At 33.0% G+C, this 26,804-nt stretch overlaps 1 protein-coding gene across 1 annotated transcript in view; it reads left to right on the top strand.

The window, feature by feature from the left end:
* KCNQ (KCNQ potassium channel) overlaps positions 1 to 10,137 on the top strand; it is a 186,896-nt gene extending 176,759 nt beyond the window's left edge. The window contains exon 10 of the mRNA XM_072528607.1: positions 10,030 to 10,137. Within this exon, the coding sequence (XP_072384708.1) occupies positions 10,030 to 10,137 (108 nt within the window). The remainder of the gene's footprint in view (positions 1 to 10,029) is intronic.
* The last annotated feature ends 16,667 nt before the right edge of the window (positions 10,138 to 26,804 follow it).

Raw genomic sequence — 26,804 nt, 5'->3', positions numbered from 1 at the left:
ATAGCATATGTGAGAGACAAGATGGGTCGAAGACTTCTTAATTTAGAGCATCCTCCTAAAACTTTGGGAGAACTTCGAGAGAAGTTAATTTAGGGTACGGAATGAAATACCTGAAAAGAATATTCACCTCCTAATCAGAAGCCAGCCCAGAAAAAACAATTTTTTTTCCAATTTTCACCATTAACAATTCAAATACTTCTTTACGTTTTTTGTTGCTATTTTAAGCTCTTATTTTTCTTCTCTAACCGATTGGTGACTTATCTCTTGCTATTTTGACGACACGGGTCTTCTCCATTCTGCTTATGTGGTTATTCCATTCTTTTTTTTATTTTGTGTCCATTCATTTATACACCCTACGGTACACTTTCTTCAAATGTCTTCACTTCTCTTTCGATCTCTCAGCGTATTTCCTGTAATTCTTCTCAGTACTCTCATCTCTGTCGTTTTTAGTAGCCTTTGCGTTGTGGTTGCCTGTGGTTGTGGTTTTGTTTCTGAGGCATATGCCAATATTGGTCTTACACTGGCTTTATAAAATCTTGACTTCATCTCAGTGTTAATGTGTCTGTTTAGCCATATAGTGTTATTAAGGCATCATGCCAGTCTATTTGCTTCTTGTACTTGATCTCTCACTTCTTTGTCCAGGTCTTCATAGCTGGACAATGATATTCCCAGGTATTTAACTTCCATTACTTGTTCAATACTGATGCCATCAATTTCTATTTTACATCTGGTTGGTTCTTTGCTGGCTACTATTGTTTTAGTTTTCTGAGATGAGATTTTCATATTTAATTCTTTTGCTCTTATGTTAAATCTGTGGACCAGTATTTGCAGACTATCTTTATCTTGGGCTATCAATATTTCGTCGTCCGCGTAACAGAGTGTTTTTATTTCTTTGTTTCATATTCAGTATCCTCTTCCTTCGTTAACGCTTTTGTTGATTTCATCCATGATTAAATTAAAGAGCATGGGACGCAATGAGTGCCTAGTCTTATTCCGCTGCCTATTTCTATAGGTTCTGTAAGTTGTCCATCCATTATGACTTTCATTTTGTTGCTTTGGTAGACGTTTTCGATAGTTTTTATAATAAAAAGGAGGACTTCTCTATTATACAGAACATGGAGTACATCTTTAAGTCTTACTCTGTCAAACGCTCTCTTTAATTAGACACAGAAATACTAGTCTATTATACTCTAGTGATTTCTCCGTAATTTGCTTTATAACGAATATTGCTTATTTACACTACGAAAACCCTGTTGTTTATTTATTAAATTTATTCTCTGATTTATTACTCTTCTTCTCTCTTAACATGCCATACACCAAAGTGCGTAGGCGACTATCTCATTACTAGAATTCTGTTCTTGGCGGCGTGACACAGCTCGCCTGTATTGTGTATTCCTGTCCATTCTTTAATATTCCTTAACCAGGATAATTGTTTGCGGCCGGCTCCTCTCCTACCTCCGATCTTCCCTTGTAGGATTAACTGTGGTATTTCATATTTTGCTCCATCTTGCGTTTTTTAATTAATTCAAAGAGTTCTCTTTCCACGCCGGCTCTCTTAAGGACGACATCGTTTCGAACTCTATCCACCCAAGGTATGCGCATCATTCTTCTCAATGACCACATTTCAAATGCTTCAAGTTTGTTGATAGATGTTTTTTTCAAAGTCCACGTTTCCATGCCATAAAGCAAGATGGACCATATGTAGCACTTGACCATTCTGTAGCGTATTTCGAAATTTAGGTTTTAATTACATAGGAGCGGTCTGAATTTCACAAAAGCTTGTCTTGCCATTTGTATTCGGGTTTTTTATTACTATCTACTTCTAAAATTTTAGTTGTAAGTTTGAGGGTAGTACTTATTTAAAAGTTTATACCTCTGTAGTTTTCTCGCTGTTCTTTATCTCCCTTTTTAAATAGTAAAAATAGTTCGCTCGTTCTGTTTCGGTATTTTATAATTTTATTACTTAATGTTGTTAATTGTTTTGTCAATGCTACTCCAAAATATTTCAGTAGTTTTTTGGTATCCCGTCCTAACCTGTTGTCTTTTAGCTAAGTCCTTTAGCTTTTCAAGTATTTTACGAACTTCGTGTACATTTATATTAAGTTCTTCATTTGTGGTAATTTCTGGTGTTTCCGGTTCTAGTGTTATTTCTTCTTCCTCTGCATAGAGCTTTTTAGGTAGTCAATCCACGTATCCTTTTCTGTGTGTTTTTGTTCTATTAGTTCCTGTATACCCGTTCTTTAACCTCTTATGAAGCGCCATATTTGCTTTTGGAGACTTTTGGTAATTTCTGGTGTTTCCGGTTCTAGTGTTATTTCTTCTTCCTCTGCATAGAGCTTTTTAGGTAGTCAATCCACGTATCCTTTTCTGTGTGTTTTGGTTTTATTAGTTCCTGTATACCCGTTCTTTAACCTCTTATGAAGCGCCATATTTGCTTTTGGAGGCTTTAAAAATCATGTTCCATTTCGTTCGAAAAGCGTTTCCAGTGATTATTCTTTATTTTTCTTACAGGTGCATTTCTTTTGTTTCTACTTTGCTCTTATTATTCGCATTAATTACTGTTATAAATACATGGTGATAAAGACATACACCTATTCAAAACAAATGGTCCATTCCGTTTAGTACCTCATACTTATGCGAGCCAGTATTTTCTTGGTTAATATTAAAATAAAATACCCAACTAGATTAATTAATATATTATCCAAATCATTGCGATTAAAAGTGATTAACATTGATACCGACACTTATTTGTCATGACAAAAAATTGAAAACTTTAATACTAACATGATACTCATCGTAATTAATTATCAATTAATAAATTGTGCCAGAATGTGTTTGTTTATCCTAGACAAACAATAGATCTAGTAAATCTAAAAACGGTGTAGTGTTTTTACAAGTATTGAGTAATTAAAGAAATTTTAAGTCATCCTCCATTTTACTGTTTGTGTTACCATTTTTAGGTGATGAATAAAACTGTGATATATAAGCTTTATTGTGTCCATCTTTTTTTGTTTTCTGTAATGGTTTCTATTCTATGATTTCTAAGTCATTTGTATCTTAGTTCTCAGTAATCAGAGACCTATTTATGACATGTGATTTAAATTAACCGCGGTGTCCTCTATCTGCCCTGAGTTTGTACGAATTTCTCAATGGATCACGTCTGTAGATTACATTTTGACTTTTCAAACTAAGGATAATACGAATAGGTAAATTACTGCTTTAGTTTTCTGTTGTATTTGTTGAGAATTCCTATAACAAAGTTAAGGTTTTAAACATTTTAAAGTGATTGTACGTATCACTGTATCAAGCTGTTACTACAAATAGTGTATTATTTTTGTTTGACATAAAAATAACTAATAAACTTTTTTATTTTCAGTTGGGATCACTAGAAAAAAAGTTAGATTCAGTAATTAGTATTATTACCGTTTTAGCACAAAACCAACAAGTAGGAGTTAAATCAGAAGAAAACGCTTAAATACAATTTTTGATACGAAGGACCATATCTAAGAAATATCGTAATAATAAAAAATATTTTATTGTACTTTTAAACTATTTAACAATAACGATTTTTGTCAAATATCGGTAACTGTTATGCTACTGGTTACCTAATTTGTGAATTTTATAAATAATTAAACAAAGAAATTATTTTTTGTCATAATTGTAAAAAGGTATATAGATTAAATATTTTTTGCCATATGATGAAGTTTGGTACTTGTTTGAAAACTAGGCAAAATATCAGTCACAAGATTTTCCATGTGTTTTTAAGACACTAAATATTCAATTAATGTTGTTTATAGTAAACAATTAAAAAGAACTTTGAAAAAATTAAAGGCAAATATCGAGCACAATTTTATTAATCAAATCTTGCCCAAGTACTTTCGCTTTCTACAGCATCATCAGGGGCATTTCGTCAAATTTGGGATATCCAGTAAGCGCAGAATGTAATAAACATGAATTTAAACCTAAATTGTACATAACACTACACTAAAACAAGGATTTAAATTTGTTTATTACATTCTGCGCTTGATGGATAGCCCAAATTTGACAAAGTGCTTGGGCAAGATTTGATTATTAAAATTGTGCTCGATATTTGCCTTTAATTTTTTCAAAGTTCATTTATTCGAGCATTCAACCTTATATCAAATTTAAAAGAAAGCTAATAATGATTTTAAAACCATTTTAGCGACGCGATTTTTTCGATGACGTCTGTTGTTTTTGTTCTACGCCGTATTTCTTCGTTTGGAATTCGGTCTCTCAGAGAGACACCCAACATCTGGCGCTCCATAGCCCTCTGAGTCACAAGAATCTTAGTCACTACCTTTTTTGTGAGCCTTATTTTTTCCGCTCCATAAGTGAGTACAGGTAACACACATTCATCAAAGATTTTCCTTTTAAGGCTTATGATTAGTTCCGATTTAAGTACGTAGTTTAATTTACCAAACGCTGCTCAGGCTGATCCTAGGTTTTTTTACTTCTTATCTTGTGTTAATAGAAGTATTTGGAACCAGTTTAAGTAAAAGACTATTTTAATAACATCTAATAAGTATAGTAATATATTTAGTTAATCCGATTGCTACGGCACTCTTCATACACTGCACGTGTAGGCTCTCTGTACAATTTTTTTTACATCTCTAACAGCAAACAGTCGTTTTCAGTTTTTTTTTGTATTCATGGTATTCTTCTATTCGTTGGATTGTCGTCTATGTTAGGAATATTACATTTAGCCTTAATACGTAATTTCAGATCTCTAATTGAATTTTCTACTGCCACTAGAATACCGAATTCAAGCCACCGATATTAAGTATCGTGTTAAAAATTATCATTCGCCAACGTCTTGTTTTTCGCGAAACATCATAGGAGAAGCACAGCTGCTCAACGACATTGTATTTTGTATTGCTTTTATTGTTATATCAATCTCCTCCTTAAATCTACAATTATATCGAGAAATACAAAAATTAAACTCTACAAAACAATAATATGCCCAGTCCTAAAATATAGTTTAGAGACCTCAACTCTAACAAAAAATAATAGAAACATGTTAGGATATTTTGAAAGAAAATATGAAGCAGTGAATAACAATGATGTGTGGAGAAGACGATACAACTTCAGACTTTATAGAATATACCAGCCGGATATCGTAAAATATATTAAGATAGGACATTTGAGGTGGATAAGGCATGTAATGCGGATGGATCAAAATGACCCAGCTAGAAAAACGCTCCTTGATAGATCCATCGGTCAGAGAAGAAAAGAAAGACCCAGAACAAGGTTCCTTGATAACATCGATGAAGACATGAGAAATATGAGAATACGTGCTTGGTGGAGAAAGGCGATGGGTAGGGACGACTGGTTATAAATATTATGTCAAAATTTCTGGTTTATAATATTTAACTGTGTCTTTATCTAAGGCGTCATCATGCAGACTTAAAACAGGCACTACAACTTTTTTATTTTTGGAGATATACGGCACTAAGGAACATGTATCACTAAGAGCGAACGTAATTGGTTTTAGGGGACAAAATCCTTAAAGTGATTTAGGGGGCAGTTTCCTTTTGTTCTTTTCCATCATCAAATTTAATGCATCGTAGAAGAAACTGAAATCATGATATGGACATAACTAGTCTAAATATTTTACTACCTTCGCCATTAGTTTGCCATATATCTTCTATATTCAGGTGATGGGCTTTATACTAGAGCTGTCCGGTAGAGTCGTTTTCAGTTTTTTTTTGTATTCATGGTATTCTTCCATTCGTTGGATTGTCGTCTATGTTAGGAATATTACATTTAGCCTAACCAACAAAATAAAAATGAAAATTTTGCAAAAATGAGATTTATTTCTTAACATAGTCTCCTTTAAGCTCGACAAACTTGACCCAGAGATGATTGCACTTCTTTAACTCGTTTAAAATATACGTTTCCTTAAGGTTTGTAAAGTAGGCTTTCGTGGCTTTACTCATTAGACCTAAATTTCTGCCCTTCGAGTGCCCTCGAAGATTGCATACAAAAAATGTCACACAAAACCAAATCTGGAGAATACGATGGACGGGGACAGTTCGTAGCAAAATTCGACCATTTTAGCCATATCGAAGTCAAAGGTATAAGCCGGTGCATTGTCATGGTGGAAGAGTACTTTTTCTCTATTCTCACCAAATAGGGTCGTATTTTTACAATGCTTCGTCGACTCAGCCCAATAATTCGGCGTAGCAGGGCCATGTGACCGATTTGCCCATCTGCGGGTAGTCGATGTAGATCACCCCTTGTGAATCCCAGAAAATAGTAGCCATCACCTTTCCGGCCGATGTGACAGTCTTCACCTTATTCGGCGCACATCGCCGGGTGACATCCACTGTTTCTACTGTTCCTTGATTTCTGGTGTGTACCAGTAAATCAATGATTCGTCAACGGTTACAAAACGATGTAGAAAATCCTTCGGATTATGCTTAAATATAGTCAAACATTGAATGCGACATCAATGAAAAAACTGGAATCATTTGAGCTGTGGGTGTACAGAAGAATTCTGAAAATATCATGGACAGAACACGTCACAAACAAAGAGGTTCTGGGAAGGATGAACAAAGAAATGGAAATTTTAAATTTAATAAAAACAAGAAAATTAGAATGTCTCGGACATATTACACGTGGAGAGAAATACACCTTGCTCCAACTGATTATGCAGAAAAAGATCCAAGGAAAGAGAAGCGTAGGGAGGCGTAGAATGTCATGGCTGCGCAACCTGAGAGAGTAGTACGGATGTACATCAAATGAACTTTTCAGAGCAGCCGTCTCAAAAGTCCGAATAGCTATGATGATTGCCGACCTCCGCCGCGGAGATGGCACTTGAAGAAGAAGATAGTCAAACACTGCTCTGAAATGGTGTCACGGTTGCGCTTGTTATCTGGCATTTGCAAACGCGGCATCCATCGCGTGAACCGCTATCTCATGACCAAAATTTAATGCACGATATGACATACGTGGTCGTTTGAGATATCTACTGTCTCAGCTTTGTCACGTTATCCTTAGTGGTAGCCATTTTCGGGGCACCAAGGCGTGGATCAATAAAAACCAACGTGCAGTCACGTTAAGACTCGTTAAACTAATTTTTGAACGGTTGATATCGAAGGAGAATAGTCATCATACACAGCAATCTTTTCTTCTTCCATGTGGACTTCAATAGTCCATTCTGAAAATAAAGTGGAATAAATTAATGGTAAAAGTTTGCTGTAGCTGTAGTAATATTTTGTAAAATAAATTTTTGATACTTTGATTCAAAGAAAAAGGGAATGATGAAATATTGTAATAGTAATTTGCTGCAAAGTAAGAAAAGTAATTTAAATTTGGATAGCTACTCACATGCGGAATTTCTGACCGCATTAAAAAAAAGTATACTCAAAAGGTTGTTAAAGAATAGGATAAAAGTTTAATAGTAAATTTAAAAAACTAGCATTTATACATACCCCACGGTGATAAAAAATACATTATAACAATTCATAAAAACTATAAAAACGTTTTAGCTGACCAGACACGCGGAATTTATTACCTTTGTGCTGTAATTTCAAATTAACACACCTCCCGATTCTCTGATTTAGTACTAAGGCTCCACGTATCGAATAAGTAAGCTAGTGAAGGCCGTGGTTGCCAAATATACATTTTTGGTTTAGTCTTAAGTTAATTTTGGATTAGTTAAGGGTTAAATACGATAGGTACGTTGTTTTGGTGACCTAAATTAACGTAAAAACAGAATTGTTTTATTGTTGGTATGAATAATTATTAGTCTCTGTTGCTATATTATTTTTTAACAGGTATCAAGAACCACAAAAAAATGGTAATAAAAGAGAGCATCGCAAGATGCAAGTTAACCCACAGATATCTTTTTGACCTAAATGAAAATTATAATATGTAATTTGAGCTAGTAAAAGAACCGATGATTTATTTGGCATTGATATTAAACCAGATAAGTTTGTAATTCATAGATCACATATTAAAAAGCATTTAAAGAAAGATAGTTTACCGTCTTGAAAAAATATTAATTGTTTCTATTCTAATTTGCCTATTTTCCAAAAAGTACTTCAAACCATTAGTTTAAACTTTTAAATTGTATTTGCCTAAACCCTTTCTCCTAAACATATCAGTCTGTAGTTTTATCATTAAAAATAGTACATTTTGAAACATTTCAGAGCAATTCATAACGGGTCATTTCTTAGAGCAATATAAAACTCAAAGAATAAAAAAAAGCAAAAAAAGTTTGTTTATAACGATATTATCCTCTGCAATGAACATTTCTTGCATGGCGATTCTTCTAACGAATGACCGAAAGTTTTTTACTGAGAAATTCACAATAGTAGTCAATAAAGTATTTGATGCGCCTGATGTTCTATTGTGGGACACACAATGTAAAGTGTTTTATATCTAGTTGTAATAATTTTACACAAGTTTATTTAGGCTGTGTCTATATATTTGTAGGGAATTCCCAACAAGTCGCATATCATCAAATTAAAATGTTTAATTTAGTATATACAACTATTTCTTACGTGTAATGTTAACACATTTGAAAGCTATATTGCCGAATTTTATCAAAACGAAAAAAAGTTAAAATTTCCATAACAAACATTTAACTTAATCAATAAACACCAATAACAAGGAATAGAAGGACAAATATAAAATAAAGATAGTCAAAGACTTCTACAAAATCTTGTATAGCTCGTAAAGCCGGCCTAATGAATCAAGAAAACAAGACGTCAAAAGAAAAATAAAAAACGTAAGATCAGAGATACTATCAAATATAAAGGGATTTGAAATAGAAAGAGCTTTAAAAAAACTAAGAAATAATAAAGCTACAGAACACGACGTTAGAATTGCCGAGCTCTTAAAAACAAGCAAGACAGTAACGATCCCTATACTAACAGAACTATTTAATAGATTTTTCCATAATAGCATGATCCCTAAAGACTGGAACGAGAGTCTAGTAGTACTCTTACACAAAAAAGGGGACAAATGTCACCTAAAGAATTATAGACCCATGGCGTTGCTTAGTCAAGTATACAAACTGTTTGTGATAATTATTAACAATCGGTTGACTTATAAAATGGATAATTACCAACCGTTTAAACAGACTGGTTTTCGGAAAGGACAGTACATCAGACGATCTGTTGACAATGAGAACGCTGATAGAGAAGAAAAATGAGTACCAACTATCCGTATTTCTTGCCTTCATAGACTATCAAAAGGCATGTAATAGTTTTGAGATGTGGGCTATAAAACAAGCTATTAATAGTTTTAAAATAGATTAGAGATATGGGCAACTAATATATAATATATGAAAACGCAAGTATGATAGTACAACTAGAAGAAAATACAAATCCCATCCCCATTAAAAGGGGAGTTAGACAAGGCGAAGTAATATCTCCAAAGGTTTTTAATCTAGTTCTAGAAGACGTCTTCAGAACTACAAATTGGTCACTATATGGCATCAATATTAGTAGCAACAAGTTAAACCATCTAAGATTCGCTGAAGACATCGTGATTATAGCGAGTACATTCGAAGAGTTACAAATTATGATGAAAGAACTCGCAGACAGCTTCCAATACGTCGGCCTTAAGATGAATATCATAAAAACAAAAACAATGACAAACACAGACGATTCCAAGCGTATAACTATAAATGACAGTGATAAAGAACAGATCCAGGAATATATTTATCTAGGGCAAATTCTTAAACTTGACAAAAAAAACCATAGTGCAGAAATCACTAGAAGAACAAGACTGCCATAGGCAGGATTTTAAAAACTAAATTGAATACTGAAGAACCGCAAAATACCTTAATACTTGAGGAGCAAAGTGTTTAACCAATGCATCCTTTCTATCATGACATATGGATGTCAAACCTGAATCCTAATTAAGGCAAATATGAATAAACTATCCACAACAGAAAGGACAATGGAAAGAGCAATACTGTCAGATAAAAGAGGAACATCTGGGTAAAATCAAAAACAATAGTTAAGGATATTACAACCAAAATTGTCAAACTCAAAGGGAGCTTCGCAGGTGACAATGCTAGATAAAAAGACCAACGTTAGAATGCCACAATATAACATTGGAGACCTTACAAAGGTAGCCGACCAAGGGGACGACCACAGATAAGATGGTTAGACGACATCAAAAGAATAGCTGGAGGAACTTACTTACTTGTAGTAAACTTTGAAGGACAAAAACTTCGTTTTCTTTAAGCAATCCGTTAGTATTTTTATTCTTTTCAAATAAGAACAGTTGCAATGAATGGAAAAGATATATTTAAAATCCTTTTGCAGATACTAAAAGCACCTCTCACAACATTACTGCCTATGACGACATGGGAGCATAAAAGGTGTAAAGGTGCAGGGATCAGAGTAGAGATAGATGTTTTAAAAACGCTTAGAGAAGATAGACTTCTCTCACTCCCATTAAATTTGATTAACTGCATATATTATACAAGAGCGGAATAGTTTCTAAAGATTGGCTTAAATGAACATTCGTAGCGATAAATAAGAAAACTAAGTGTTGAAGTAGATGTGAAAAAACTATTGGCAAATCTTAGTTTCAAGGATGGTTTCGGTACAAAAGAGGCGTTATTTGGCATCCATTTTCTTATATAGAGATCTCGATAATCATTTGATTCTGATAAATACGAGAAAATAATTATTATTTTAAATTATATAGGTCTGGATGGACGGGTCATTTGGATAATAGCCAGTTTATACTGGAATCAGACAGCTTACATTATAATTAAAAGTCAGACGTCCGAAGAAGCTTCTATTATAAGAGGAATTCGACAGGGATGTGTGCTCTACCCGCTTTGGTTTAATTGATATGCAGAAAAGATTTTCGGAGAAAGTATGAAAGACAAAATAGAAAGTATAATTGCCAACGGAGTATTCATCAACAATTTAACTTGTATTCACCAATCACAGACCATAGTAAACAAATGGGTTTAAAAGATAATACAAAAAAAATCAAATGAATAGTCATCAGTAAAGACAAAAATATAGTTAAAAATCTAAGCAGTCAGGTTAGATGGGGAAGTAATAAAGAGACTAGAATCATCTATTTGGGTTATTGGTTAAATGAAAGGTGGGACTTATCTGAGAAAATCAAAAACATTATAGAACCAGCCAGAACATAATTTAAGAAGTTGCAAAAGTTACTAACCAACAGAGCATTAAGAATTCCCTTAAGAGTGTGGTTATTACAATATTATGTCCTCAGTTGTCTGCTCCATGAAATGAAAGCATAGACTCTGACTTATACAATGTGTAAAATACTTAAAATTTTCGAGATGTGAGATGTTGAGAATATCGTGGATGGGCAGAGTGACGTATGAAGCAGTTTAATTACAGCGTCTTAACAAAGAAAGATAGGTTCGGAATACCATCAAATGGAGAAAGTTGGAGTATTTTGCTCATATGATGAGAAATCCTAAATATGAAATTTACTGCATGTAATTATTTAGGGAAAATAAGAAAAGAAAACGTGGTGCTGAATGACGAAGAACATCCTGGGTCAAGAACCTCTACCAGTAGTGTGAAGTCAAAACCAGGAGAGTATTTAAGTCCGCCGCGGACAAAGTAAAAAATCATGCAACAGATCATGTGAATTTTATAATTTGAATTTTTTAATTATAACTCAATAATAAACTGCTTTTATTTAACACATACGCTAACCTTATGCAACTTATTTTTTTGTTACCTGTACTGTACTATAATTATACTATGCGATGATGTATAACATTTTAACGTTTATATGCGAATCGTTGGGCCCCAGAACTATGCTTAATATTGGAATTTAAACGCCCTTGTACACTTTCTCTCTCTAAGGGTAGGACAATCGGACAATCCGTATATCTCTAAATTGTAAGTACTAGTTAGGGTTTATTACAAATTTAGAATAACGCTTTAAAACTTTTAAGATAATATTACTATTACTTATAAAGGTATTATTATTATTAATTTTTACACATAGAAATGGACTTAAAAAATGTGTAGATATTAGGTTTTATTATAACATTGGCATCAAAGGTAAAGAAAATCTATTAGAAATACCTAGGTATATTATTCTGGGATTAAGATTTTTTTGGGTCTTTGGATTTTATAATACTTTAAACTTATAATTTAAAGTTAAAATTATAAATCAATAATGGATACTCGTTATAAATTCACCTTGATATTTTTAGGTGTCATTACAATATGCCTTAATATTTTTCCAAACAAAGTGTAATCTATTCTCTCATATGTCTTCGAGAGAGAAAAATTGATTTTTTTAGTATCTTTTGAACTTCTTAATACACAAGTACAATATTAAAACTCCTCTCTCTCCTTCTCCTCCTCTATTTTTTTCCTTCTTAAAGACTTAAGTACACGCAGCGAGTTTACAAGATAACAAGCTGGCTAATAGTCAATTACACACAACATTTTTCACTGTCTCAAAAGCCAACTAGCTGAGATGCTGAAAATAGTTAGAGGCCAAAGCTACTAGCCACTTGCGCATAAGCTACTGTGAGTGAACATGGCCAGCTTACAAGCATCTCATTAAAAAGCCGGCGAGTTGCCTGTAAAGTCACTGGCTGTTCAGCTTTTTCCAGAGCTTTTATACAAGCAGCTGATAGAACAAGTACATTAAGTACACTGGGCTAATTTACGAGCTGCTTGTGAAAAAACCTGGTTGTAGCTTATAAACTCGTCCCAAGTAGTTGAGGATTAAAGGATATAGTGAGATGTAATTCGTTTGACTATTGCTGTCCAACTCCTTTACCTGTTGTCTTGCTTCTGATAATGAGTAACCAGTCACGCCCTTTACTTGATTTGACCATCGTGCTGCAGATCTTTCTCTGGATCCTTTGTCTCTGGAGCCTACGACGTTGTCATTAGCTCTTACTTGTTTTATTCCTATTAAAATGTATTAAAACTATATACTTTAAAATTTTTAACACACTTATCAGTCTACTATTATGAAAGTGATCTTCACTGTGTCTAATTTATATATATATATATATATATATATATATATATATATATATATATATATATATTTTTGAAATAATTATGTAATTTTCTACATAAAGTTATGTTTTATTAAAACAATGTCATACTATAAATTATATAAAACCATCAAAAGGATTAACAAAGGATGAGGATACAGAATGGGGAACAAAGAAGTAAAAATACTCTGTTATGCATACGATGCAATATCTCTTTAATCTCTGCTAAGATGTCAATGTCATCTCAGAAAACTAAAACCATAGTAACCAGCAAAGAACCAACCAGATGTAAAATAGAAATTGATGTCATCAGTATTAAATAAGTAATAGAAATAATATACCTTGGAATTACACTGTCTAGCTAGGGAGACCTAAACAAAGAACTGAGAGAACAAGTACAAAAAGCAAACAGATTGGCAGGATGCCTTAATAACACTATATGGCAAAACAAATATATTAACACTATGACGAAGTCAAAAATTTGTAAAGCCAGTGTAAGACCAATAATGACATAGGCCTCAGAAATAAAACCCGACACAGTAACAACACAAAAGCTATTGGAAACTGGCAGACATGAGAGTACTGAGAATAATTACAGGAAATACGCTGCGAGATCAAAAGAGAATTGAAGACATTAAAAGAAAATGAACCGTATAGTGTATAAACGAATTGAAACTAAATAGAAAAAAGAATGGAATAACCACATAAGCAGAATGGAGGAGACCAGTGTCGTCAAAATAGCAGGAGATAAATAAAAAATCGGTAGAAGAAATATCGGACGACCTCGCAAAAGATGGAGAGACAATATTCCATAGAGGTAATAATACACCAATGAACACGTAGAATTGCTTATAAATAGGAAAAACAAGAAGAAGAAAAATTTGTGTTAACATGTGCTAACATATGAATTGGCTGGAATACGAGGGAAGGAATGAAGGGCAGCGTGAGGCAGAGGTGTAAATTGTCGCCTTTACTTTTGAATATTAATATCTATTAATATCGATGGAATTAATGTCACAAATCTCAAATAACGATACGTTACCAATCTTTTCGAATGAAAAATAGTTGCAACGACTTACAAACAGGGTGACGAAGCAGGTGATGAATATGAGCTAAAACTCAATACTTAAAGAAAATTAAGGTTGTCCACTGCATAACGTTTACCCTGCATAACGAGTTGAAGAATTCGATATTTTTCTTCTTTTCGCATCACGTGGTTGAGGTACTCAAGCTTACGTTGTTTAATTCAATTAAGCACTTCTTTTTCTTTTGTCATGCGCTGTAGGACCTCAACGTTGGTGACATGGTCCATATAAGATATTTTTAGTATCCTTCTGTATATCCACATCTCGAAGGCTTTGATTCGTTTTTCAGTGTCCAGGCTTCAACTCCATATAGTAACACTAAAAGAACGTAGCACCTCACTATCCGCATCTTGGTTCCCAAACTGGGATCACTGCAGCACAGCAAGTATCTCAACTTAATAAATGTAGACCGTGCCATTTCAATTCTGGATCTAATCTCTTGAGCGTAGTCCCATTGTACGTTGAGGGTAGTTCCGAGGTAAGTGAATCTGTCGACTCTCTGGATCTCTTCGCTACCTGCCATTAGTGCCCCGGGATCTAAATTTCTACGGCTGACAGCCATGAATTTAGTTTTCTTAATATTAAGGTTCAGTCCGTATGTTACGCTCACAGTTCGCACTCGGCCTAGTAAGGCCTGCAGATCGTTTAGGCTGGTTGCTAGTAACACAGTGTCATCGGCGTAGCGGATATTATTGATGTATTCACCGTTCACTCGGATTCCCATGTCTAGGTTTCTGAGGGCTTCATTAAAAATCTCCTCAGAGTATATATTGAAAAGAGTCGGCGATAGCACACATCCTTGCCTTACTCCTCGCATGATCTTCACTTGGTCGGTCAGCTGGTCTTCGACCTTGACTTGAGCACGCTGGTTCCAGTATAAATTCATGATGATCCGAATGTCCTTCTCATCCAATCCTACTCTTTGTAGTGCGGTGACCATCTTCTGGTGCTGACAACGGTCAAATGCCTTGGCGTAGTCAATAAAACAAATATAGACATCACAACTGACATCGCGGCATCTCTTCTTCTTTAATTCCCAATTTAATCGAGAAATACAAAACTAAAACTGTACAAAACAATAATACGTCCAGTCCTAACATATGAGTCAGAGATCTGAACTCGAACAAAAAGTAATGAAAACGTGTTAGGATGTTTCGAAGAAAAAGTACTAGGGCGAATCTATGGAGCAGTGAATAACAATGGAGTGTGGAGAAGACGATATAACTTCGAACTTGATAGAATATACTAGGAACCAGATATCGTAAAACATATTAAAATAGGACGTCTGGGGTGGATAAGGCATGTGATGCGGATAGAACAAAATGACCTAGCTAGAAAAACGTTCCTTGATACACCCATTGGTCAGAGAAGAAAAGGAAGACCTAGAGCAAGGTTTCTTTACTCTTTACTGATGTATAGTTACATTGTAGTTCTATCAGTAAAAATTCAAATGACCCGGACTGTTGATCCGAATTGTTGATCCAGGTCTTTGAGAAGACCAGTACCTATTTCTAATGGTTAATAACTATGCGCATTGAGCAACCTATTAGGGGCCCACGGATGTACCGCTTCATCTTCAGTAAGTTTTGATTCGACCAGTTTTAATTTTATCTGCTAGCCCATTCTGACTTTAATCTAATTCATTATAATTATTATAAACTATTTATTACCTATGACATAAAGAATAACAGGTTTCTTTAACTATATCACGAAATAAATGTTTAACTAAAGTAATTATGCTAGCAAAAACCAGTAACCATTATTTAGTAAAACCTAATATCTTCAATTTATATTATAAAAGGGTCCAATAGTATTCTTCTTATTCACAAATTTTCGTATTATTTTGTAAAACTGTAAACACATTTTTAATCTACCTCGGAATCCAAACAAATATAAAAGAAAAGTAAAATCTACAAATCAAAACGGAAATAAATGCTTACGAAAAATCATTTATTAGTTGATTCTTTTATGTATGGTATCATTGGTATAAAAATGGTATTTTTTATAATTGAAATTGTCTAAAATCTACCTTCTTGAGAATTTTATTTACATATTGGCTTAAAATATACACGTAAGAGTAATTAACTTCTTAGTTCAACTCCAAAACTAAAAACGAAAATTATCACAAGCAAAATAGTATTTACTGTTTTGTAAAAGGCAAAAGAAAGTATTCAAAAGTTTACTGTATTATGCTGTTGTTCAAAATAACAACAGCATAATAAAAACCAAAAGACTTTTAAGAATAATTATACAATAAAATGTCTTTCTCATATTGTATGAATACAAATATTGATTGTTTGTTTATGAGCCAATGTAGTCATATAACTCATGAACCAGAAAGAGTTACTTTTCTAGTGATTATCAAATATTTAAGAAGCTGAGGTAAATTAAGAATTGTGTTTAGATAAAAATAAAAAAAAATCTAGATTGAGTGCCTCTAAATCTGTGATTTCGTCTTATAGCTTGTCGTGTTTCTAACCGAATTACCATTTGGCAGCATTCATGTTTCCCGAGGACCAAAAAAAGATGATAGTTGACAAATGTTTTACAAAATTTAGTTTATCTTTAAATAAATCCAAAACAAGATTTTTTTTGTCAAATTTTAAGTTAAAATTCAAATTGACTGAAACACTAGTTTTATCACTACATATTTACTTTTGTCTTGTCATGGCTTAACTCATGGTAAAGATTATCCATATTATAATCTGATTCATTTCGTTTTTTATATAGTAAATAGTTGTTCATATGTTTAAAATTATAAACAAAAATGTGTTTTTCTAAACATGCTATTAGCATCATGTAAATGATTTTTACTATTTGCAAATATCACTCTCTAATACACAAAAAATATAAAAGGAACGAAAGGAAATTTAAATCATGAATCTCTGCACATTAGCGTGAAATTTTAACAAAACATTTGATGAGTAATTTAGTTCTAAAACCGCTTCTCTGATGTTGATTTTATAGGATTTTTTTTCATGTATGTTTATTATGTTTTATCGTGTGTTGATTTTCACAAATGATATATGTATTAATATTTCATTTATTTTAATTAACCAATTAAACCAAAATTGTTCATTACTAGGGGATCACTAAATGAAGAATTTTACTATCCTCATTGCATGTGGTTGTGTTTTTGGAAAGGGACGGATTCTTTCTCCTTTCTTTGAAATATAACCATAGATTCCTTCTTCGGAAAAATAGGGAGATTGGGAGGCTTTCACTGAACATTAAGAAAACAAAATGTATGATGATCTCTAAGAAGGAACAGCAAATTGAAGGAATTAGTGTGAATTGTCAACCAATAAAAAGAGTAAATACCTATCTTGGTATGAACGCCAACCTACAAATTAGGATCATTTCCTAGAAATAAAATGTAGGATATAGAAAGCAAGAGCTACATTTCAAAAAATAGTTAAGCTATTTAAATGCCATGATTTATCAAGAGCAATAAAAATCAGGTTACTACGATGTTATATCTTTTCTATACTGTTGTACGGAGTTGAGTCGTGGACTTTCACAGACGCTACCTGCAAGAAAATTGAGGCTTTCGAAATGTGGCCTTATCGTCAAATCCCAAGGTCTTTTTGGAAGAGAATTTAAATACATTGCCTAACTTGGCACAAAGAACACTTCGAGCTTTGGAAAAGTGAAGTTGGAATTTCTCCTTGAGATTCAGTCCAACGAAGTCAGATGTCGCACTCTTTACATGGAGGCGGAAATTTCAGTCGAAACCGCTAATATTAGAGCGTCAAATCATTCTAGTACTACATACTAGTAAAAGTATACGAGTAGTGATAAATAGTAAACGATCGAGGAAACCACATACGGTATGCAAGACTTACAATGCCATATGTTGTAACGATTCTGATGGAATGTAGCAGAGTTATTGATAGGGCCTGGGGTATTAACCCAAAACAAACACGATGGATGTATAAATCTATTGGTAGGTTTTTGCTCGTGCGCGAGTGTGGTGTTTGGATTAATGCAGTTAGAGAGGTCTTTTGATATCCCTTCAAAGTTTCCAAAAGTTAAAGTGCTTATAGTCTCTTCAGAGTACGTCTACAGAGGCCTCATAGTTTTTACTATAGATATTACCTATACATATTTATAGGTGGTATAAATCCGTGTATCGAATTGACAGATCTGGAATATGGACAAGGAAAAGATTGGTTGACAGAAAACTTCGTAGCCATGTAGAAATTTGTAAAAAAGGTAGGTGGGTGCTTTTAGTGCTGGCACCAAAATTCCTATAGTTCTGTCTCTACCTTTGATTGTAGATTTAAAGTGCAAGGAGAGTGTGAAGGTATTCTGGAGATATGGGATGGTATGAAAGACACAGTAATATATTATACGGTTGGCTCCAGAACTTAAAAAATCTAGCGCACGTATAGTTTTTGTCAGTGGGATGAGTTACTGTTTTTAAACCGCAGACATTGGCCTTCCAAGAAGCTGAAGAAATAATAATGAACGCTGGAATTCAGGATCATGATATAATTATATACAACTATATAATTATATAATTATTGCACACTCTACTCAGGTACACTAGAAAATAATTTTAGAACGATATTCCTATTACTAATGGAATTACTGGCTTGGTAATATTATACATTGGCTACAATTTTCTGGTACTTTCTAGCTAGTGCTGCTGTACGGCGTAGATCTGGTAAAGCAATATTACTTAAAATAGGAAGCCATTTCACTGGGATCGATTTCATCGTTCCAGTGATTTTTCTCATGGTTTGATTAAGTAGGACATTGACTTTGTTGGTATATGCACTATTAAGCCATACTGGTACAGAATATTCTGCCAGTAAAAAACTAAAGCTCTCTCAGAGGTTTAAAGTGTATCTAGAGCAGCACCTCAAGTTGTTCCAGTAAGTTTTGTTATTATATTGTTTGTTGTTCTCAGTTTACTGGCTGCGTTTGCAAGATGACTTTTAAATGCTGGTGTTCTATTAAGTGTGATACCTAGATATTTAATGTTTTTGTTATATTTGATAGCTGTGTCATTTAGAGTTACATTAATAGTATCCCCCGCAAGTCGACTTGACAGATGAAAGAGACAGATTTCAGTTTTGCTTCTGTTATGGACTAAGCGCCAGCTCTTAAAGTTATTACTTAGTGTAGTTAGACCCTCGTTTAGAGCATGTTTTTCTGCTTTATTACTTTTATCTTGAAAGTCAATGGCCAGGCCGTCAGCATAAGCGAATTTTCTTGATTTTGTTTCAAGTAGATGTTAAATTACAAAAACACTAAACATAGCGTTCTACAGTAGTTTCTGTAATCATCCTTATCAATGGCATAGAGTAACTTCCTGTCACAATAGTTCAAACGATCAACGAATACGTTCTTCATTGAACATGTTTTCCTTCTTTTTAAATGGTGAGGCTAACCATAATGCTGCAACCACTTTCCTCCTCCAAATTATATTTCGCGTAGACTTTACTCGATTTATAGCGATGTACACCTCCACGAAAACAGACTAGGACTAAAGTTGGAACGCTAGTTTGATAACAAGTCGAAGCTGAGTGGAACCGACTACCCAACTAGTAGACCTATTAAGTGGGACTTCGAAACGGGACGTAAATGCCTCGTTTAAGCCGCACATTGCCTCGGAAGAGATCGGAATAGAGCGAGTTTTTCCGTTGTTCCGTAGTCTCCCCATCGAGCAAAACGACAAAAGAGGGAATCTAATCGTTATGAAAAGGAGACCAAAATTCATAAAAGTGGCCAATTAATATGGAGGACATATCCGGGAATGCAAAAGCGCCAAATCTAAAGTAGCTATAAAATATTTTTCAGAATGAGTCTTAGACGAGAAAGTTTTAATTAAATAATAACGATAATAGTCTAAAATGTGACACAATTATTAAAAAACTTCAAAATAATTAGGATTTCATGTGGCAGTTGGGACAAATAATAACATAAACCAACTAAATTTGATTTCTTAAACAAGGAAAGTTACTCTTTTTCCTTGTTTAATGTGGCCTCTTAAAATAGCACTTCCTGTCTAACAATATTTTTGCCCCCACTACATTTACATTCCCTCTCCTGTCTTTTTGCTCGATGAGTCTCCAGTCTCCCTCACTGTTCCGTGGAATGTTTTTGGCTCCACATTTCAGTAGAATGTTGACGTTCACAAAGAATATCCTTGCTATTTTCTGTACTAAATACAATCAAATAGCAAGTACTGTATTGCCGTTACATTATCACGCAGTTTAGTGTTTCCTATTTTTTGATTAAATAAAATTAATATAGAAATACTAGGCAATACAATTAGTAATAAACAAATTGTTCTTTCATAAGAAACATAAATAGAAAAATGTACAATGAAAAGAAGCTTAAAAAAATCGATTGTTTCATTTCACGAAAGGCTATGGAACATATGTTTTTTTTTACGCCATTAAAAAAACTATCCACTATAACTGGATATTCAGAATTTATATTCCATTTGGTTCCTTTCCATTCCATTTTGATCTATTCCTTCCTGCGATAATGATAATAATTTCATTTCCGTTTACGAAAACACTTTTTTTGCATTTGGGTTTAAAATATTTGCTTTAATCCAAGTTGTATAAAAATATACAGCTATTTAGTTATAGCGTTCAAAGTTTATTATACCTAGTTTTTATTTTCCTTTAAACAGATTTTAACTAAATATCTCATTTATTTGATTTGTATAAAATCTGCAAATAATTGGTATTAAAACTACATGAACAACTGTTTGATACAACCGTATTTGTTTTTGTTATTGTTGTAGCTAATATTGTTGTTGTGACCGTTTAATCGTTTTGGATTTATTACATTTATTTATTAAAACATTCCAAAAGAAATATACAAAATTTCCAATACACAACAAGAGTAACTATGGTCTACTTTATGTCGCGATGACGAAAAATGTATAATAGGAACAAGCAATAATTACCTATTGTGTACTTTCGCTCCCAAACCCTTTTAAATATCTCTTAAGGAGTCATTTGTATATAGAAATACTCGTACATTTACTGTATATATTTAAAACATTTCTCCAAATCGTTAATAATTAACAAATTGATGTTAGATAATATTATTATATAAATACATTTTTAAATAATCGAAATTTATTAGACGGATGCTTTGTAAATCCAAAGATATGGATCATCAAATAGTTTTTAATTATTATATTATAAATGTAATAATCGTTTCACAAAAATTTACAGCATTTTTATATGTACAATGACAGCTTCAAAAGAAGATCAGTGGTAAATAATTGTTGGCAATTCCAAATAATATAAAAATTGTTTTTCTTCTTCTTCGTATATTAAGCCTTAGGCTTGTTTCTACACGATATGAAGGTTGTAGTCGTATTTACTGCCAACTGTCTTACCATCCTTTAAAAAGGTTCCTGGTAGTCTGCTGCCTGTTCCTCTTGATTGTCGGTAAATTCAGGCCATTTTCTTAATATTAATTCATGTGACATGCTGGTTCCATTTCCGTATTCGAATTTCTTTTATGTCATACAATATCCTGTATTTTACAGATATATTGTATCTGATTATATTGTATTCTGTCTCTTAGTATTTTGCCAGAAAATAATTGATCTTAAGGCTCGTATTTATGACGCTCTTCTCATTCCTTGAGCATCCGTTCGAGCGTTATGTTACTCTAAATATTTTAAACTTGTTGTTTCCATTAGCTGCGATTCTGTGCCAGTTGGATGTCTTCATGTGGGTTGTTTCCACCTCTATGTAGTCTTATTTAGCTTATCAAGTTAAGGATCTTCTTCTTGGTCTTTAGCCTTCTATCTTTCCTTCCACTACCAACAGTTCCATAGTTCCCGTTTTTCTGACTATGTGGCCGAAGTAATTTAGGTATCCTCGGTTTACTTTTTTTAATAGATGTTTTTTTATATCTCTTTTAAGACAAACACGTTGGTTTTGTGTTTTGTCCATGATAGGCGCAAAAGTCTTCTGTAGACCTACATTTCGAAGGCTTTGAACTTATTTCTATCGATTTTTTGAGAGTTCATGTTTTAGCTGCGTATTTAACAATGACAACTTAAGCTTAGTCTTGTTTCTTATTATTCGATCTTGACATGTTTTAATTAATTTAGCGGTTGCAGTTCGAGCTATTGCTATTTTGGTTAATTTCTGAGGAGCTCATACAAGAGTATCTCAGGAGGAGACACAAACCTGACTACTACTCTAAAATTTGCTACTTATGGTATGTGAATTCTTTTCTTATTCAGCTTAGCCGTTCATTGATGGTAATCAGTTTGACCTCATTCGCTGTTAGTATAAATTTGTCATCCGCTTATTGCAGGTTTTTCTGCCTCCTATAGTGATGGTTCTATAATAATGGTGATAATATGCAGCCCTCTCTACTCCTTTTCTTTATTTTAAGCATTGAAATATCTTTTGTGTACTTTAATTGGTGAGCGGAGTTTTTTATGCAGCTTGCTTATTAGGTTAACAAGGTGGTTAGGTATCCCCATATTTCCCATTATATTCTAAAAATCACATTTTACTGAATCGAAAGACTTTGTGTAATCTACCAAACAGAGCAGCATTGATATATAATTTTCCGTTGCTTTTTCTATTATCTGTCTGTTATTTAATATCTGCTCACGCGTTGGTCTTCAGTTCTTCAGCTGTTCATTGATTATATGAGGTAGAACTTTGTTTGCATGAGGAATAAGGGCAGTGTTTCACATTCACCTGTGGTTCATATCGTGTTACACCTATCCAGTAATGCATCTTTGCGAATCTCGCCTTTGTGCGAGATTTTGACAAATGCCCAATTGCGGTTAAAGTCTCTGCTGGTATGTCACCTATCCTTGGGTTTTTTTGTTTCTTAGTTGGTTGATATATAAGCTGCTGATATGTAAGCTGTTTCATTTGCTTGTTTTTTTTTTCTTTAAGGTTCCGCAATTAAGTATATTGAGTATATCTTATACAGTGTAAAATGAAGTAAATGGGAAGTAACTGAGTGGAGCTGAAACCCAAATTTACAACAGAGATGATATAGATAAAAATCTTAATTATACTAAAACATCAATAATATCAACGGAAAAGAAATACCTAACCAATATTATAAAGAAAAACAAGGTGTTAATGACACTAGAAATATTAGGACTAATGAATGGAAGACGAAAAATGAGGAATCATACAGAAAAGTATGAAAAAGCCAATAAAATTATAAAACAAAAATAATGAATCCAAACAACTATGGAGTATAGAACAATGTGTAAAAATATAAAACTATGAAGGGAAGTATTTAGTATACACAAAAAAAGTGAAACAAATTAAAAGCATCCAAAAGAAAAATCAAATAGGATTACTTAAAAACGAGAAAGGAAAGATTATTGTAGACTTATCAGAGAACATTGAGAGATAGAGTAAATACATAAGCGAATTATTGAAACATGGTAGAAATAACATTGCCCAATTAAATAGTTACACTGAAATCCTAAGAAAAGAAGTAGCACTAGCAATTAAAAATTCTAAAACCAAAAAATTAAATGGATATGATGTAATATTGGAATTATAGCTCAATAATTAGGTACGTGCCAAAGAAAGATATAATGCAAAAGAGTATTCAGAACATTGTACAATATGACTAATAAGCCATCTGGTGAAAATATTTCTAAGAATCGTCCACAAAAGTTGGAAATCGACATTAGCAATACATATATGGGATTCAGAAAAGGGCTAGATACTCGGGAAGTTATCCTAGCTTTGAGCGACAAAGATGTCTAGATTTAAATCAGGAAACACACGCCTCTTTTATAGATTATGAAAAAACTTTTGACAGAGTACGCCATGATAAGAAACATATTTACATAAACCAATTTATATTGTTCTGAAGCTATTTTCTTGTGGCATGTTAAAGTAATTATTATTTAAATGGGAATAAGCCACAATGAAAGGTTAAAGTATGTTTATTGACGTTTCAATTTCTCGAAATTTCAATCTCAAAAATCGTTCTCAAAATACAAACATTAGTAAATTCATTTAATTTAATAATTTATACTAAATTTACTAATAATTGTATTTTGAGAAAGATTTCCGAAGTCGAAAAAAACGTCAATAAACGTACTTTAACATTTAATTGTGGCTTATTCCCATTTAAATAGTAATTAAACCAATTTATGTCTAATTTATAGATTTTGAAAAGGTGTTTTATAGGGTCCAACATAATAGACTGTTTGAGCATCTAGAAATGATTGGAATAGATAATAGAAATCTAAGACTTTTACATGTATATTGAAGTCAAGAAGTTTCTATTCTAGTAGACGGCAAAGAAACAGACAAAATCATCATTTAACGAGAGATCAGACAAGGTTGTGTGTTATGAAATAATATTTAACGAAGCCTTGGAAGGACAATGTGGAGTTTGCATTAGGGGAGAAACTATTAGCAACATCAGATATGCAGATGACACAGCGATGTCATTATTAGCTGAAATTATTAAAAATCTTCATTTCCTTATAGATAAGGTCACTAGATAATGCTCCAATAATGGACTTAGCATAAATACATCAAAGAAAAAGTTACTTGTGGGTAGTAAAAAAGACGTTGGTCCTATGCAACTAATTGTCAATAATGAGCCGATTATAAAAGTTAACAATATTAAGTACCTAGGATGTTAAATAAACTGAAATAGTGGTTTATCTGTAAAAGGAATGAGCTCTACAGATCAGGTTTAAATAAGATCAGAAAAGCTTTGATGATTTTCAATTATGGATAAGAGTGAGAAATAAGGAAATTAAAAAATAGAAAATCGTCAGAAGAGGACTAAATACTAAACGAACTTCTAAAGTACAAAGGACCAGATCTGACCTAACTATTATTAAAACTAATCCAAAAAATAATAAAATATAACAGAATTCCTCAAAAATGGAGACTAAGAATTCTAATACCTCTTTAAAAAATTGGAGACAAATTGGACCCGTCAAATAACAGAAAAATTAATTTATTTAACACAACACTAAAATTAACAACAAGTCATAACAAATAATTTGAATGAAATTATAACACTAACGGAAGAAAAAGGTTTTAGGTCGATAAGATCATGCACCAGCGTTACATTTATAATGATGCAAGCGCTAGAAAAAACATTCGAATACAAAAAACGGCATTCTCTATGTTTCGTGGACCTTAGGAAGGCATTTGACTGGGTCAAATTAAAGGACGTTATCTACTTATTGTACATAAGATAGATACTTTTAGGAGTAATCAAGACGATCGAAAATTTTTACCAAAACGACAAAATAAAAGTAAAAGTAGGAGAAGAACTAACTGACCCTACCGAAGCTGGCAATGGAATAAGACAGGGAGATTCCCTGAGTCCTTTATTGTTGAACTTATGATGGATGTAATAATAAAAAAAGTAATGCAGATCACTGTCTCAAAGTGAAGGTGCTATACGACATATACTGCACCAATTTAATATAACCGCCAGAAAATTTAACATGTTAGTTTCCCAAAAAAAAAACAAAATACATGGTTATAACAGCAAATTTACTAAGATGTAAATTGAAGCTGGAAGGTCAGGTGGTCACAAGTGAAAGATCAAATAAATAGAGCAAACAGAGCCAAAGGTTGCCTGAATGAAACAATGTAGAGAAATAAAAATACTGGGTAAGACATGGAAGGCAGAATTTACAAACCAGTGATCAGACAAATATTGGCATATGCGGCAGAAACACGACTTGACACAGACAGAACAAAAAGGATGTTAGAAACAGCAGACATAAAAACACTTAAAAAAAATTGTTCGTTAAACACTTTAGGGTAGAGCTAAAAGTACAGATATACGACGCAGATGCAAGGTGGAGAACATCAAAGACTAGATAAAAAATAGAAAAGCACAGTGGAACGATCTTGTAAGCCGAGTGACAACAAATAGAGTAGTAAAGACGCCAAGAGCCGGTTCCCCAATAGAAACAAGATCAGTAGGAACACCACGAAAACGATGGAACGACAACCTACTGGAGGCACATTGAAAAACAGACAGAGTCACGTCTACATAAAAAGAAGAAGAAAGAGAAGTAGCAAAACTTATATTTTCATATTTTATGTCTTAGCTGCTGTTTTAAATGTTTGTACCATCCGCTGTAGGTTATCCTATTTATGTGAGATCAGGATGGCATCGTCTGCATAAAAAAGTATTTTTAATTGGCTTCTGGCCATCTTGTACCTTTGTTTTGCTGTTTTAATTCTTCTACCTTTTCTGTCATTACTAAGTTAAAAAGAATGAAGTTGTACTGTGTGACTGTTTTTGTTTTTTTATTAATAATATAGTATTTTCTAATATAACATAGTCAAAGGCTTTAATCAAATCTACAAAGCACAGGTTTCTTATACTTAAATGCTTTCTCAGTTGTTTTTCTGACCATGAATATAGCATCTTTAGTTGATATCTTTTGTCAAAAGGCTTGTAGCTCTTTAGTAATTATGTATTTTTCAATAATCTCATAGGCAAATAGCCTTGTTACCAATAAAAAAGTTGTTTGCAGCAAGGTAATTGTACGATTAATGGTGGGATTTTTACTATTTCCTTTGTGTATTGGTATGGAAATGCTTGTCTGCAACTGGTCTGGTACATACTTTCTGAAAGGGATATAAAAATTGTTACTAGTCATTTATATGTTTAAATCTAAAAGATATAAATCCAATCATTTCTTTTAATTGCATTTTTGTAATGTTGTAATGAATTGGTATTAC

This window comes from Diabrotica undecimpunctata, chromosome 4, assembly GCF_040954645.1.
Source record: "Diabrotica undecimpunctata isolate CICGRU chromosome 4, icDiaUnde3, whole genome shotgun sequence".
Taxonomy (NCBI): Eukaryota; Metazoa; Arthropoda; class Insecta; order Coleoptera; family Chrysomelidae; genus Diabrotica; species Diabrotica undecimpunctata.
The sequence above is the reverse complement of the archived record's forward strand: the minus strand, read 5'-3'. Positions and strand labels throughout refer to the sequence as shown.